At 44.3% G+C, this 15,477-nt stretch overlaps 1 protein-coding gene across 4 annotated transcripts in view; it reads left to right on the top strand.

Moving 5' to 3' along the window:
• Positions 1–15,477, top strand: part of PCDH15 (protocadherin related 15) — a 638,977-nt gene that overhangs the window by 508,480 nt on the left and 115,020 nt on the right. For all 4 annotated transcript variants that reach the window (XM_058028641.1, XM_058028640.1, XM_058028642.1 and 1 more), the window contains 3 exons: positions 4,114–4,246; positions 10,555–10,634; positions 11,519–11,612. In XM_058028641.1, the coding sequence (XP_057884624.1) occupies positions 4,114–4,246; positions 10,555–10,634; positions 11,519–11,612 (307 nt within the window). The remainder of the gene's footprint in view (positions 1–4,113; positions 4,247–10,554; positions 10,635–11,518; positions 11,613–15,477) is intronic.

Below are 15,477 nucleotides of genomic sequence, written 5' to 3'. Positions count from 1 at the left end.
ATATCATGGTGACATGGTGCAGTTGAGTGCCTGGCAGATTCATCTTAGATATAAGGTAATAGAGTATTATAGAATATTATAGTATAATAAAGTAATTAATTAGCCTTCTGATATCAATGGAGTCCTCCTCATCATTCTTCCTGGATGTTGGGCAAAAATATCACAGATATTTGTGGTCCTTAATGATGTTTCCCTCACAGCGCTGGGTTTTCATGATTTTATTTGCTTGCCATGGTCTGCTGTTTAAAAATTCCCAGTTGTGCTGTCACTGTGCATGTCTGTTCATTCATTGAGGTGAAGGGGTGGGAAGAAGAAAGCAAGTGAGAAGGGAGATGCTTTTTGTTCAGAAAATGCAAACAGGATCCCAGAGAATGGGGTGGCTGAGCTAGAGAACCTCTCCAGGTGTAGGGTGTGCAGTGTCCCTACTAAGACCAAAATTCCTAAGGGCAGAATTATCTCTGTTGTACCCCATCTGAAAAAGAGCAGACTGCAAATTTAGGATTTAGACAGGGAGGGGAACACCATCATCTTTAAGGTCCCTTTTAACACAAACCATTCTATGATCTATATGTTGAAAAACCAGCAAAGCTATCAAGCTCTGCTTACCTATTTCTGTGGAATTTGTGTTCTAAGTGTGCCAAAATTCATGTCATGAAGTTGTGGAGGTAATAAAAATTGTCTCTTGTGTTCTGAGCCTGGTATTGGTAATGTGCAGCCTCCTTATCCAAAGAGCATGAAGGGAGGAACAGGAGGTTCCAGCATTCAAACCTCCCACAGCTGTAAAGTGAAAACCTCTTCTTCAAATGGGAAATGAAAGAAGGAAATAAAATACAAGACTAGGATTTCAGTAATTGGATTTTCCTCAGGACCTGCTGCTTCTGTCATGTCTCCAAGAAAGCAGCTCATGCTGGTGTGCACATGTTTTATAATTACTGTCCATTCAACTTGTTAAGTTGTTCATAAAATTAACATCTGGTAGCAGTCCCTTGGTTGAATTTCACTCTCTTTTTCCTCCTGCTTGCTTTTTTGATAAACCCTCTCGAGCTGGTAGCAGGCTGCTGGTAGTGCTGAGGAGAAGACTGAGGACAATTATGCATTTATTTTGTGTAGTGCTTCAGAGAGAAGGCCAAAAATCACTAATTCCCCTTCAGAGAGTCTGAGATCCCCATGGTGTGGCTCCACACTACAGTTCTGATTGCCATCAGCTCCTTTTGTGCTGGAGAAATCTTTGTGTTGCCTAAACACATTTATTTCTGAGGATGGATGTTGGGAGCCTGGGCTTTCTCCTCTGAAAATGCCTTTAAGGCAAATAAGAAATGGAAAGCTTTGCCAGGATAACCAAAGTCACCTGGAAAGTGGCTGGATTTCAGTTTCTCCCTTGCTTATGCACAAAGCAAAACCCAGCCACTGACCTGGCTCAGGAATTTTAGCTCTGCAGCCTTTGTGAACACAAATTTAAATTGGAATTTGCAATTCTGTGTAGGTTTGTATTTTTTTGGTTTTTTTTTTTTGGTTTTTTTTTTTTCATAAAATGACATTTTAAAGTGTCGGTGAGTGGCTGTGTCCCAACTGAGATTTGGGGTTTGAGTATGATTAATTATAATTATTCATGTAAGTTATTGAGATATCATGGAATTGTTAAGGTGGGAAAGACCTCCAAGTTCAACATAAACAACAGCAAGTGCCACATCCAGTTGTTTCTTGAAACCTTCTAGGGCTGGAGAATTCACTCCTTCCCTGCACAGCCCACTTCTATATTGAAGCACAACAATTTCTGGTTTTGGGAAAAAAAATAACAACATTTGTAAAATCAAAGAATTTCAGGTCAGACTTTAAGCTTTTCACAATCCCTCAGATTCCTGCATGTGGGATTCCTATCACTTGGTGATGCAGAGTTCTGCTGGAGCAAGTCAAGATAGGTTGGTCCACCTGGATGGAAATCCATTCATCCTGAATTTTATAATTGCCCGCAGCAGCTGTGGCTGCCCCTGGATCCCTGGCAGTGTCCAAGGCCAGGTTGGATAGGGCTTGGAGCAGCCTGGGACAGTGGAAGGTGTCCCTGCCATGGCAGGGGTGGCACTGGATGAGTTTAAGGTCCTTTCCAAGCCAAACCATTCCATGACTCCATGTGGAGATGATTTAAGCAGAGATGGGGATGCAGTTGACTTTCAATCAGCTGGCGGAGCACAATAGCTGTTTTTCCATGCTGGAGTGATTTTGGGAGCTCTCTGCAGTTCCCAAATGCTGTGCGGGTCTCTGTGTATTCACCTGCAAACACCAGCTGCAGTGCTTGGCTCAGTTCCATCCCCTTCCCATGCCAAAGGAGAATTTGCCAGCTCCTTAACAGGGCTATAACCCACACAAAAGACACAGGGGGAAAATGCAAGGTGTTAATAAAAAAATGGATTGGAATTGCACAAAAAGCCATTTCATATTAGAGTGCTTTTAGTTTGTGGACTATTAGTGCTTTCCTTCTGTGATTTTGCCTTAAATATTTGAAGAAAATTTGCTCACTATTCCAAGAATTCCAGAATGGTTTGGGCTGGGAGAGACCTTAAAGCCCATCCAGTCCCAGGGCAGGGACACCTTCCACTGTCCCAGGATGCTCCAGCCTGGCCTTGGGCACTGCCAGGGATCCAGGGGCAGCCACAGCTGCTCTGGGCACCCTGTGCCAGGGCCTGCACACCCTGCCAGGGAACAATTCCTAATGCCCAATATCCCATCCATCCCAACAATAAATGTTGGGTAATTTTGGGTAGGACCCTCTAAAAAAGCTCTGGAGTTTGCTAGCTCTGCAATAAGCAGCTCTTTAGGTTCATGATTTTCTTCTTCTTTTCTTCTCTGGGACAAATCCCTTTGTTTTCTTTCCTGCGGCTCTAAAACCTGAGATTTATCAACATAAATCCGAGGATTTATGAGGGGAAAAGCTACACCTGCAGCACAGCACTTGCTCTTCTCAGGAGTTTGTTCTGGGGTGGGGATGCTCTGCTGACATCCAGAAGGGGAGGCAGGTGGGATAATGGAGCAGAGAGGCAAGAGGAAGATCCTTTAAGGTCAGATTTTTAATCTCCCATCTCCTGGGGGACTCCTGGCTCCCTTTCTCAAGTTGAGGCTGTTGGATATCAAGTGGGTTTACAGGATGGTCTGTGCAGGGTCCTCGGTGTCCCAAAGAACCTTCAATATTCCATCTGGAATGCTGTTTGCAGTCTGTTTGGGACAGGGATTCAGTGCAGCTCAAGGGTTTGCAGCCTCCTGCATTGCCACTGCTCTGAAATGGGATTTATTGCTCTGAAATGGGGATTACTGACCCACAGCATTACAGCAGAGTTGTGTGCTTATCTTCTCCCAGCATTTCCCTCTCTGCCGGCATTCCTGCTCCCCCTTTCCCAAGCAAAGGAAGCAAGCTGGCTGCCAGCAGGGATGATTCTCCAGGGGTGGCTGTTGTGCATGGCAAAATTTCCAGCCTGGAATTTGAGCTGCTCCTACAGAGGGCACAGCACATCTGGAGCTGTTTGTTTGTGGAGCATGCACTGATATCTCACTGCTCTGTTTTTGAAATTGCACCACTTTGAGCTGCTTTGGGGAAAATTATTGAGCTTTTCTTCCTGTTCAGAGTTCCTCTACAGCTCCCTGAAAGGTGGCTGTGCTCAGGTGGGGTTGGGCTCTTTCTCCAGAACCAGAGGACACAGTCTCAAGCTGCATCTAAGGAAATATAGGTTGGATATTAGGAAAAAGTTTTTCACAGCAAGGGTGATAAAGTACTAGAATGTTCTGCCCAGGGAGGTGGTGGAGTCACCATCCCTGGATGTGTTTAAAACCAGACTGGATGTGGCACTGGGTGCCAGGGTTTAGCTGAGGTGTTGGGGCTGGGTTGGACTCGATGATCTTGGAGGTCTCTTCCAACCCAATCCAGAGATTCTGTGAATGTGGCAGCTTGCTTTCCTTTTGATCCAGAAGAAAAAAAAATATGTCCTGAAGTTTTTAGAGGAGCAAAGGGAAGCTGTTAGAGCTCGAGAACACACAGTGTGTAAATCAACCACTGTGGGTTGCCTTGTGGACTGGATTTATTGATTCTGACTGGTTTTGACTGGTTTTTTTACCCTTGCCCTGCAGGAGCTCCATCACCACTGTTTACATCGAGGTGCTGCCTCCCAACAACCAGAGCCCCCCACGCTTCCCACAGCTGATGTACAGCCTGGAGGTCAGCGAGGCCATGAGGATCGGCGCTGTTCTCCTGAACCTGCAGGTACACAGGGGGCCCTGGATGGGGGCTCTGTACAAATCACAAACTCCAGGTACACAGGCTGCCCTGGGATCACTGGCTGAGGGGCTCTCTCACAGACATCTTTTATGAAAAATCCTTTCCTTAAGAATTTTCCTCCTGAGAAGCTGGGAGGCCTCAGGAACAAAATGCAAACATTGATTGTCTGCTGCTGTGGAATGCAACAGGTGCATCTGTGATTGGTCTCATGTTGGATGTTTGTAATTAATGGCCAATCACAGCTGGCTCAGACTCTCTCTGAGCCACAAACCTTTGTTATCATTCTTTCTTTTTCTATTCTTAGCTAGCCTTCTGATGAAATCCTTTCTTCTATTCTCTTAGTATAGTTTTAATGTAATATCTATCATAAAATAATAAATCAAGCATTCTAAAACATGGAGTCAGATCCTCGTCTCTTTCCTCATCCTAAGGCCCCTGTGAACACCGTCACAGGGCTCTGTACAAATCACAAACTCCAGGTGCACAGGCTTCCCTGGCTGAGGGTCCATGTACAAATCACAAACAGGACAGGACTGCTGGGAACGTGCCTTGAGCTGTTTTATTTTCCACCATCAGTCTTATTCCATGGTTATGACAGTGGGAAGATGCCACCAGCTCACATCCCAGACAGCAGACAAGGAACTTAATGTTACAACTCACTTTATAAATTGTTTGACCAATCACACAAAGCAAAAGCACATTGACAGTAGTTCTATCCACCCACTATAAGTACATGCACCTTTGGTTAAACAATGCTTGATTATTTTGAATACAATACCTGCTTGTGAGCCTTAAAACACAACACACAGAGCTCCATTATTAAGCTTAGAACTCCCTAATATCTTACTAGATAAACTTTTCTGCAGCTTAGAGAGTTATTCTACACAATCATTAATACACAGACCATTGTTCTATTTGTCCTTACATTTACTTCTTACAAATTTTTCTGCTGACCAATCTCATGGATACTGCATAACTCTAATCACAGTTCTGCTGTCTCTGAGGCCTGCATTTTGCAGCTTTCCCAAATCCCTCTCATTTTATGAATTTCCACACCCTGGCACTCCCTGAAGCTGCTGAAACCCTCTCCACCTTCCTGCCCTCTGTGTCATGCCATGCACAAGCCAGTCCTTGCATCCAGGGGAAAAAAGGGGCACTTCAAAAGGATTGATAATTGTTTCATTTTGATCAGCAGCCCGTTTTACATGGACTGCAGAGAAAAAGGGCTCACTTGGCTCTTTCTGTTACTTCTTTGTTTGATTTAAATATTGTAAAAGATGCTGTAGGCTGCAAATGCCACTGCCCAGAGAAGTTGTGGCTGCCCCTGCATCTCTGGAAGTGTCCAAGGCCAGGTTCTATGGGGTTTGGAGCAGCCTGGGATAGTGGAAGGCGTCCTTGCCCATGTCAGGAGTGGAACAAGTTGATCTTTGAAGTCCCTTCCAATCCAAACCACTCTGGGATTCTATAGTAGTTATATTAGAAAAAATTCTGAGTGGCTGGAAACTTGAAAGGAGTGTGATTTATTGTGTTAGAATGTCTCTCTGTATTTGCCAGCAGATCAGAGGAGCTTCAGCACCTCATTCATGAGGAATTTCAGTAAGATTTTGGGCAATTTCCCTTCCCTAGCCTGTAATATTTGAAAATGCCTGAAGATATTTCTACTCCTTGGTGTGTGTAACAACAGGCTGAGAGAGAGCAGAGATCCCAGTGCTTCCAGGTCCAGGATTAGTGGGACCTTGTGCCCTGGGATCAGGGATCAAGGAACAGCTTCTGGCCAGGTCCAGGAGCAGGAGCATCCCTCATCCTCATGCTCCAGGACCAGACCTCCCCTTGCTGCACTAATAGTTAAAAAATCAATTCTCTCCTAACTTATTTACTGTTTTTTATCTACTGCATTGTGTTCTGCCACAAAACCAGCTGTGCATATTAGGGAAATAAACAGCAACTCTTCATTGAGTTTTTTTTTGAGGGATGAGGAACTTACTTAATGCTGTGTTTAGCAGTAGTGAAATAAAGGAGCTCTAATTAACTCACTGAAGCAGGTGGATGGGAAAACTCCTGCTAAAATGGTTTCCTGCTGAAAGGCTGGGATTATTCTGGCTGGTTAAGCTCAGACAGTCACCTGTGCTGAGGGAGGATGACTAATTTAGCTCAGTGCTGCCAATTAACTCCTGGCACATCTGTGGTGCCTGCAGGGAGGGAGGAGTGGAAGGGCCAGGCTGTTCAGGAGCCTTCTCCTCCCCGGTGAGAGACATTTGGGGTTGGAAGCCCCAAAGAGAAACAGGAGCCAGGAACTTGCTGAGAAACAGAAACATTTGTGTTTCCTTGACAGGTGCTGGAATCTGTGGCCTGAGGGATCTTTGGAGGCAGAAAAAAAACCTCTTGGCAGGTTTTAGTATTGAAGGATTTGATGGGATTTAAATGTGGTTGGAAAGTGAAGCTCCAATGGAATAATCTGCTTTAATGTTTCACTAAACCCCAAGCAGGCCATTCTGGGCTGGCCCTGCTGAGGGACCTCCAGGGCTGTGTCCCCAATCCAGGAAGGACATGGAGGGGCTGGAGCGTGTCCAGGGCAGGGAATGGAGCCCCAGGAGGGGCTGAGGGAGCTGGCAAGGGGCTGAGCCTGGAGCAAAGGAGGCTCAGGGGGCCCTTGTGGCTCTGCACAACTCCCTGCCAGGAGGGGACAGCCAGGGGGGATCAGGCTGTGCTGCCAGGGAACAGGGACAGGACAAGGGGAAAGGGCCTCAGGCTGGGCCAGGGGAGGCTCAGCTGGGACAGCAGCAGCAATTTCTGCATGCAAAGGGTGCTCAGGCCTTGGCAGGGGCTGCCCAGGGAGCTTTGCAGTGCCCAGCCCTGCAGGTGTCCCAGGCAGGGCTGGAGGTGGCACTCAGTGCTCTGGGCTGGGCACAAGGTGGGCACTGGGCACAGCTGGGACTCCAGGGGCTGGCAGGGATTCTCCACCTCAGGGATCCTGTATTTCATGAAAAATACTTGTTTATTAAATCCCAAATATGCATGGCTTCAGCTTTGGTGGTTAGTCCAGGACTGTATCTCTTGTAGGTCTTGGTAGTTGAGGACTACCAGAAATGTGGAAGATGGAGAGGGACTTTCTACAAGGGTCTGGAGGGACAAGACACAGGGAATGGCTTCCTATTGCCAGAGGGCAGTGCTGGATGGGATATTGGGAATTAGGAATTGTTCCCTGGCAGGGTGGGCAGGCCCTGGCACAGGGTGCCCAGAGCAGCTGTGGCTGCCCCTGGATCCCTGGCAGTGCCCAAGGCCAGGCTGGAGCAGCCTGGGACAGTGGAAGGTGTCCCTGCCATGGCAGGGTGGCACTGGGTGGGTTTTAAGAATCTCTCCCAACCCAGTTCCATGTCCAGCTCCCTTGTCCTGCATTAAAACCTCAATCTGGATTAAAAGTATTCTCTTGTGGGCAGCATATTTCTGTTTTCATCTTCCTTTATTTCCTCCTGTGCAAAATCCACCAGGATATTTTAAACATTCATTAAGTGAATATTTAAACTTCTGAAATCCTGTGCTGCTTTTTCCAGGCAACACAAAATTCCCCGTTAGGCAGATTGGTTTGGGTTTTATTGCCTGTGTTCCATGGACTATATGGAATATCACCAGGCCTCAAATACTGCACAAGTGTTTTTATGTGTAAATTTTCACAGTGATGTTTCTTTTCCTGTGTCTTATCAATCCAATCAGTGTTTGGGCTGGTGCAGGTTTAGAAATTATGCTTTTATGGCTCTCTCTTAGTAATAATTTGGTAGTTGTGCATACAGCAGGAGGGTTACAAAATCCTGTAGAGAGGCAGCAAAGCTTTTTAAGTATTTTCAAATTATCAAATCTGAAGGTCTGCAAAACATTAGGGTGAGTAACAATGCAAATGTAGCTGCTTTAAATTTGCCCTTTAGACTTTGGAAAAATAAAATTCATTTTTTTCTTGTCCAGTAAAATTTCTTATGCTGATGATGGAGAGCTTTATTTCTTTCTTATCCCCTTATTTATTTTCTAATGCACCCGGCTGGTCTTGACTGGTGTTTTAATTAACAACATTTGAGATTAATGCAATATTAAATGATCTCCACTGCATTAATTTGTAAATAAACCTCAGAGTTTATTGCATGCCTGGGAGGCATTTATGGCTTCATGTTCTGCCAACCATTATTAATTAAAATATGCAAATGCTGTCATTTTTCTGGGAGCCTGCAGAACAAATGGGGCTGTTAGCAGGGTCCAGTTATGTGCTGAACAAGGAGCTAACATGGAATTGTTGTGTTCAATTTATGGAATCACTCTGTGCCATTGATCTGGAAAAAATCAGGAATAAGTTGCTCTTCTCCCTTGCCTTGGGGGGTTTTCTTCTGTACACAAGAACTTTGTGTTCTTTGCTTTTACAGGAGTTTTTAAAAGCAATGATTAAAAGCAGGAGTTTTTTTAAACCAACTTTTCCCATTTTTTAAAAAAGATTTTCTGTGGGGATAAGGAGAAAATCGAAACAATTAAACAATTACAGCTGGCCTGATTTTCTGGCTTTCTGAGAGCCTCTGACTTGCTATGAGAGAATGCAGACCATGATTATACCCCCTGAGACACCTTAATGTGAAGGGAGGGCAGGATGCCCTGCAGGGAAGGGAAAAGGAGGACAATAGGAAAAGCTTGCACCATGGCTCGGCTTTATTGAGCCACAGTTTCTGCCCTGTTCAGGAGACTTGTTGGCCTGTTGGAAAATCAGATTAAATTTTGCTTCCGTATCCTTGTGTGCTGAAGAAATTCAGTTCTGTGTCATCCATCTTACAAATAATTTGAATGTTTGTGAGTTTCTGGGAATTACACTCCACCTGCCTGGTGCATGTTTTCCTGGCTCATTCCTCCGTGAAGGACAGACCTTGGGTTTGCCCTCCAGCATTTTAGTCCTCTGGGAGAGCCCAAAAAGAAAAAATATTTTTTTTTGGGCCAATCTCTATGGCTTTGAGCTTGCTTCAGCCCTTGTATACACCAGGATGGACTTCACCAGGCTTGAATTCCAGCAGCTGGCTCAATGTCAGAAAAGATGCTCTGTTTATGAATATCATCTCTGCCTGACTCTTGCCCAGCTCTCAGCTGAAGTTTTGCCCCAATTAATTTATTTTGGAGCTGGAACAGGGACAGTTTTATGTGTCTGCCCTTCTCAACATCATCCCTTCTGCTTTCCAAACCACTCCTCAGGTTCCTTCTGTAACTTAAACGTTTCTTTGTTGTCCTTTGTGTTCTCTCCTGTTTCTATTCCTGTTTTGCCTTGACTTCTGGCTGTGTCCCCATCCAGGTTTTCTTGCTCTTTCTTTGTGCTGATCCCTTCCATCTGACTTTGCCCCTCTTTTTTATTTGGCTAAGCCAAGTTGTTTTCTTACTGCATTCCCTGCTCTGCCTGCACATTTAAATGGTTTGTGCTTCTGTTCTTAATTTTGAAGGGTGTTTAAGTTGGGGTGGTTTGTTTTTTTTTCTTGGGGTTTTATGTCAAAAACTGCTTTTTAGGTGATCAGCTCAAAGCTATGCAGCCTTTGATTGAGGCCCACAGAAATAACTTAACAGGAGGAAGGTGGGGGGTGTTGGCCTCTTCTCTTCTAGACCAGAGGAAATGGATTCAGGTGGCACCAGGAGAGGCATCAAAAATAATTTATTCAATTTTTGAAGGATTTTTTTAAACCTAATAGGTGGAATATATTCATTTTGGTGCTGTTAATGTCTGTTCTTAAAGGCCTTACCCTGATCTTCAACCCCCAAAAAGCAAATTATTGGGGAGGGTGAGTGGGGTGAATGATTTGTACTTTATCCAGCTGCAGTTGGAACTCACTGGAGCATCAGCCAAAGATTGGGATTCTAATAAAATAACAGAAAATGGGATCTTGATAGAAAATGGAAGTGAAGAATGGGAAGAAAGGAAACTGAAAGTTCAGTTTAATCAGTATGGAGCTGCAGAAAAATAGAAGTAAATGATTAAAGCCTGAATTTCATACTCATGCTGCTGGATGTAGCTGTAATTTGATAATTAGATAATTAATAATAATTAATAGCAATTATTATCCTGCATCCAGGATATTGTCATTTCTGTGCAGCGTAGGAATTCTGATGTGCTCCAGCTTTATCTTGAGTAGCCCATCAATAACCAGAGTTGCTTCAGAAACAGGGATTGGTGTCATCCCTGTGGGAAACTTTCCTAAAACTTAATTCCCCAGTTTCTGCATTGAAGGGAAGAGAGGAAACCTTTGCCACTGACTGAATTTTATCCTCATTTTTCCTTCCCTAAGGCTTTCGATAGAGAGGGCGACCCCATCAAATACCTCATTCAGAATGGAGATCCTCAGCAAGTTTTTAATCTCTCTCAGAGGTAAGTGGGAAACTCTTGGAAAACAGGCTTCGAACTTGTCAGCCCAGGGAATGAGGAGCTGAGAGAAAAGGGTTGTGCTCAGACACCTTCAGCTGCTCCTTCCAGGGGCTGTCAGCCTTTAATGAGAGCTTTGTGAGCCAAAATCCACTCTGGGCTTTGTCACTGGCCACTGTTTATTTATTTAAAACACTTTGGGTAAGAGAAACTCACTGAGGTGGAAAGATTCCATTTAAAAGAGTGGCCAGGGATTAATTAAAACCCTTTTACCTGTCAGCTCCTGACTAATGGCAGGGACAATTTTTGCTTTAATTTCCTGACTTGTTATGGTTTAGCCTGTAGTGAAAAGCCTTTTGAGCATTGTTTAAGAACTGTATTTTCCTTAAATTGAATTCCAACTTAAATAGAGTAAGAAAGAGAGGGTTTATTATGAAGTGCAAGCACCAGATTGGTCTGTGCCTGGCCCACCACCCTTTATTTTACCTATTATTAGCCATTAATTATTTTTTGCAATCCAAAGTATCCTTTTCCTTGCAGGAGGCAGGGAGGGTGGTGAGCCAACTTCCCACAATAAATGATGGAACACAAGTAACCTGGCGCTTATTAATTCCTGGTGCAAAAGAATTCTAATTTGGTGTGAGGGAAAGATTGTGAACCTAAATACCCAAACCTCCTGAGACAGGTTGATGTTTTAATCCAGGATTATTCCTGTATCTGAGTGGGGAGCATTAGGAATTGGCCTGTGGCTTTTCTTGGCTTTCACTCACAGAAAGCCGTAAAGATCCTACAAAGAAGAGCTTTGTTGTCAGCAAGCTGATGGAGCTCCGGTGCTCATAGACGTCTCCCAGGTGTCCTGCTAACGTGTCCTGCTGTTGTTTCATTGCCAGCTCTGGCCTGCTGGCCTTGGGAAAGCCGCTGGACAGAGAGAGCACCGACCGCTACATCCTCATCGTCACGGCCTCGGACGGCAGACCCGACGGGGTGAGTGTCCTGCTGGGGCCTTGGGAAGGCTGACCCAGAGCAGAATTAAAGAATAAAGCAGGGATTTATTAAAAGGATCTCCTCCACGGATGCACCTTGGGCAGCACAAGAGCCCAGCCAGGGCTGCACCCAAGGTGAACCAAAATGGGCACAAAATGGTCACCCGGTCATGGTGTGTCTCACTTTTATAAGTTCTGCTGCATTTGCATATTGGAGTTCATTGTCCAATTACAGCTTTTGGTTATGCAGTCCCATCCTTCTTATTTTCTCTCTTCAGTCCATGTTGTTTCTGCTCTTGGGTCTAAAATTTGGATCAGTTGTCCTTGGTCCCCAGCTAGAGAAGGAATTGTTTTGTCTCCTTGCGAAATTCCAATAGCTTGCCATCCCTTAATATGAAGCTCAGATCCACACACTAAAGCAGCACAGAATCTGAAAAAATATAAAAACTAAAACCTGAGGCCTCACTGGAGGGCTGGACAGCACTGGCCAGCTCCATGTGGTCTGATTGTGTGTTTTCCATGGATCTTGACCAAACGTGTCTGAAATCTGGGAGTTTTCCTTTGGTTGGTGTGGGTGAAGCCTGTGTGTCTCTGCCTTGATCATGGACAAAGGGATTTTGCTGCTGCTTTGTGTTATTGTTTAACAGCCAAGGGTTTGTGGATTCACAGATGTTCATCTTCTGTTTCTTCTCTGTGCTATTCAACACCTGCTCCTCTTCTTCCCTTCTCCCAGATGTGAGGTTTTATTGGTGGTTTGTACTTTATCCAGCTCTTTTCCACAACTGACTGTCCAGCTCTTCAGAAAAATCTGGAAAAATCCCACTTCTCTTTCAAAAATAGCAATTCTTTTGTCAAGAGCTATCTCCAGGTCTTCTATGTTTGCCACCCATATGTGACCCCACAACCAGCCCCACCAACTGCTGCTCACGCTTGTGTTTTATATAACGAAATGGTGATTTTTTTCCATTTTCCTATTACAAAATGTTAGACTCTTTAAGGATATGTGTTTATTGATCAGGCAGAGGCAATGGAATTATTTTTCCTGAAAGTTTGCAGCTGGATTGTGCTGCTGTGAATGCAGCAGTTCTGCCATGGAATAATAGCACAGGTGGGGGAGAAATCTCTGTACATCTGATCTTCTGTATAAGGGCAGATCTCAAATAATATCAATAATAATTAATAAATAACAAGAATGGGCTGTTCTAGAAGGATTTGAGATTGAAACAGAGCTATGTCTGACACATTGCTGCAGAGTGATCATGAAAATTCTGAGATTTGGAGCTGTGCCCATCATGGCAGAAGAAAATTTCATTTATTTTTTTTTTTTCTCGTGCTCTTTTTAACTTCTTCATCTTACAATCTAAGCCTTCTTACCTAGGATTTACTCAGAATTTACACACACGCCCAAAAATATCAAGGAAAGGAAGCCTTTATACAATTTAGTGGCAACATGGAGTAATTGTAACAGTCTCCACCTTTTCCATGAAAAACCTGGTTCCAGCTTTTGTGGGTTTGTTCTTCGTGAACTGCTCTCACAGCTGTGAGTTTGGTGGTTTTGATCTCAAACTCTCAGCTGGGAAATCTGAAGATGTAAATTAAAGACTTGCAAGTTAGTTCAGGCTGTGTTACGCTCCTGAAATACTCTCTGGGGTGTAAAAAAAAAGAGGACTGAAAAGCTCATTCCTTTTCCTTTCATCTAGAGAGAGATTCATTCGCTTTGCCCCGGGATTAAGTGGCCAGCAGATTAATTCTAACATTCTGAAGGTGATAGTTGGCGTTTTGAAAGGAAATCCTGTTAATCGTGGCACAGTGCTTAGCAAAAAATAGTTGTATGTGAGCTGAGATATGGTGTTTGAAGCTCAGCTCTGGAAAAACCACCCAAAATACACCATGGAGGGCTCCTTTAGAGCTGTCCCTGGACTGAGCTGTTGGGGCACCTCTTGAAGTTCTTGTTACTGGTTGTAACAACAAAATCCACTTTAAGAACTCTGCTATCTCATCTCCTCTCCTCCCTCAATCCCATTAGCAGGGGATGCCCAGGGAGCTTTGGAATCCCCATCCCTGGAGGTGTCCAAGCAAGGGCTGAAGGTGGCATTCAGTGCTGTGAGGATCAGCCACAGAGCAGATTTGATAATCTTGGAGATATTTTCCAGCCTTGTTGATTCCATGACTCTGTGATTTCATGCCAGATGTTTTGCCCTGGAATTTTGCAGCTGCAGGTGTGTGTGCATTGTTCTCAGGGTGAAACATGGGCACACTCTGTAGCTTGAGCATGTTCCCTCTGCTTGGTTTGGGGTTTTTGTCACTGTCCTTCCCTGCCTGTGGCCGCTTTCTGCAGTTCATATTTTCTATCAGTGGTGGGGCACATTTCTTCTTAAGGTTGTCCAGCAATAGGACTCAGTTGACCAAAGCTCCTGGTGCCAGCAGCTGGAAAGGGTTAAGAGCTGGGCTTGCCAGGACTGCAAAAAAGGCTGGACAAGTTCCTTGGCTTTCATTTTACAAACAAATGGATGACACAAGGCAGCTCAACCAGGCCGTTTAATCTCCAGGCCTTTTCCATGCCAGGAAACAGTGGGTGTGACTGATTTGCCAGGCTTCCTTGTGTCTTTACAATTCCCTCGATTTGCAGCCCCTCTGGATGTGCTCCTGCTGTTTGACAGGCTTCTCCTGGAGGAGGGTCAGGACTCACTCCAAGTTCCTGGTTGGTACCATGCCAAAACCTTCTGAGGACACAAATCCTTGGTCCAAGTGGTGCCATTCCATGGAGCAGTTTTGCTTTTCAACTAGTTTTTAGCACTGTTTCAGCAACAGTGTCTTTCTAGGAAAAGAAAATATTTCTAAAATTACAAAACCACTGCTCCCCAAGCTCATTCACCTGCTGCTTGTCATCCAGCTCTGCTTTTTGTGAGCAGTTCCATTAGTGCCTACAGAAAACTGGTGATGTCACCAGATGCCTTGTTGCAGTTTGCCTAAAATCCCAAAATTAATTCCCCAGGCAGGTAAAATGTCATTTAAATCCCATTAACATATTTTAGCTGGTAACATATCCAACCTGATCCCTTTCCATCCAACATGAAACCAGCTATTAGAGTCAAACCTACTCAAAGTCAGCTTTTGGGTTTTATTTCCTGTATTTGCTTGGAGTTTTTTAAATTTGAAAGGCATTCAGAGGAAAAATACTTTACTGGTGTGTGTGTGTGGGGGGGGGGTTCTGTTGTAATTGTTGTGGGTTTTTTTCAGTGAGATGTGATGGCTTGACCTTGTTCTACCCCTGCCCTCCTCAGCTGCACAGGGAAGAAAAATATAAGCAAAGGCTCAGGAGTCTTATAACCCCCCACTATCAGAACCTTGCCACACAAACCCAGCCCAGGAGAACATTCCTCCTCAATTGCACCATGAATAATTGGCATTTGTACATTTTTGCAGCTTGGTTTTGTAAACAACAGTCATAGGATACCCAGATAAGTTCCAGTTGCACAGGGGGTGTCAGGAGCTGATGTTCCTCAGGACTGACAATTTAAATGTGGTTATTTAATCCAAACCTTTCAAACATAAAGATGCCCAAAAAGCCCTCAGACAGTGGAGAAAAGGGAACATTTGTATTGGTCTTTCATACTCACCTGAGTAAGTTCAGCATTTGCAGTTTCACCCAGTGATATTGGTTCAGAAATTGAGGCCAGCACTCCAGAATTTCAATATCCACAATATTTCCCAGCCAAACTCTGTGTGAACAAAGATTTTTTTAGCCATTATGACATGAAAGCAAAGGGGCAAAATTAAAAGTTTTTAAATATTAGCGTGTAAAATCCTGGAATACCTCAGCTGGGAAAGGTTGCTATGCTTGAAAATTGTTGATGCTTTCAGGA

Source organism: Melospiza georgiana, chromosome 8 (assembly GCF_028018845.1).
Source record: "Melospiza georgiana isolate bMelGeo1 chromosome 8, bMelGeo1.pri, whole genome shotgun sequence".
NCBI lineage: Eukaryota > Metazoa > Chordata > Aves > Passeriformes > Passerellidae > Melospiza > Melospiza georgiana.
The sequence above is the reverse complement of the archived record's forward strand: the minus strand, read 5'-3'. Positions and strand labels throughout refer to the sequence as shown.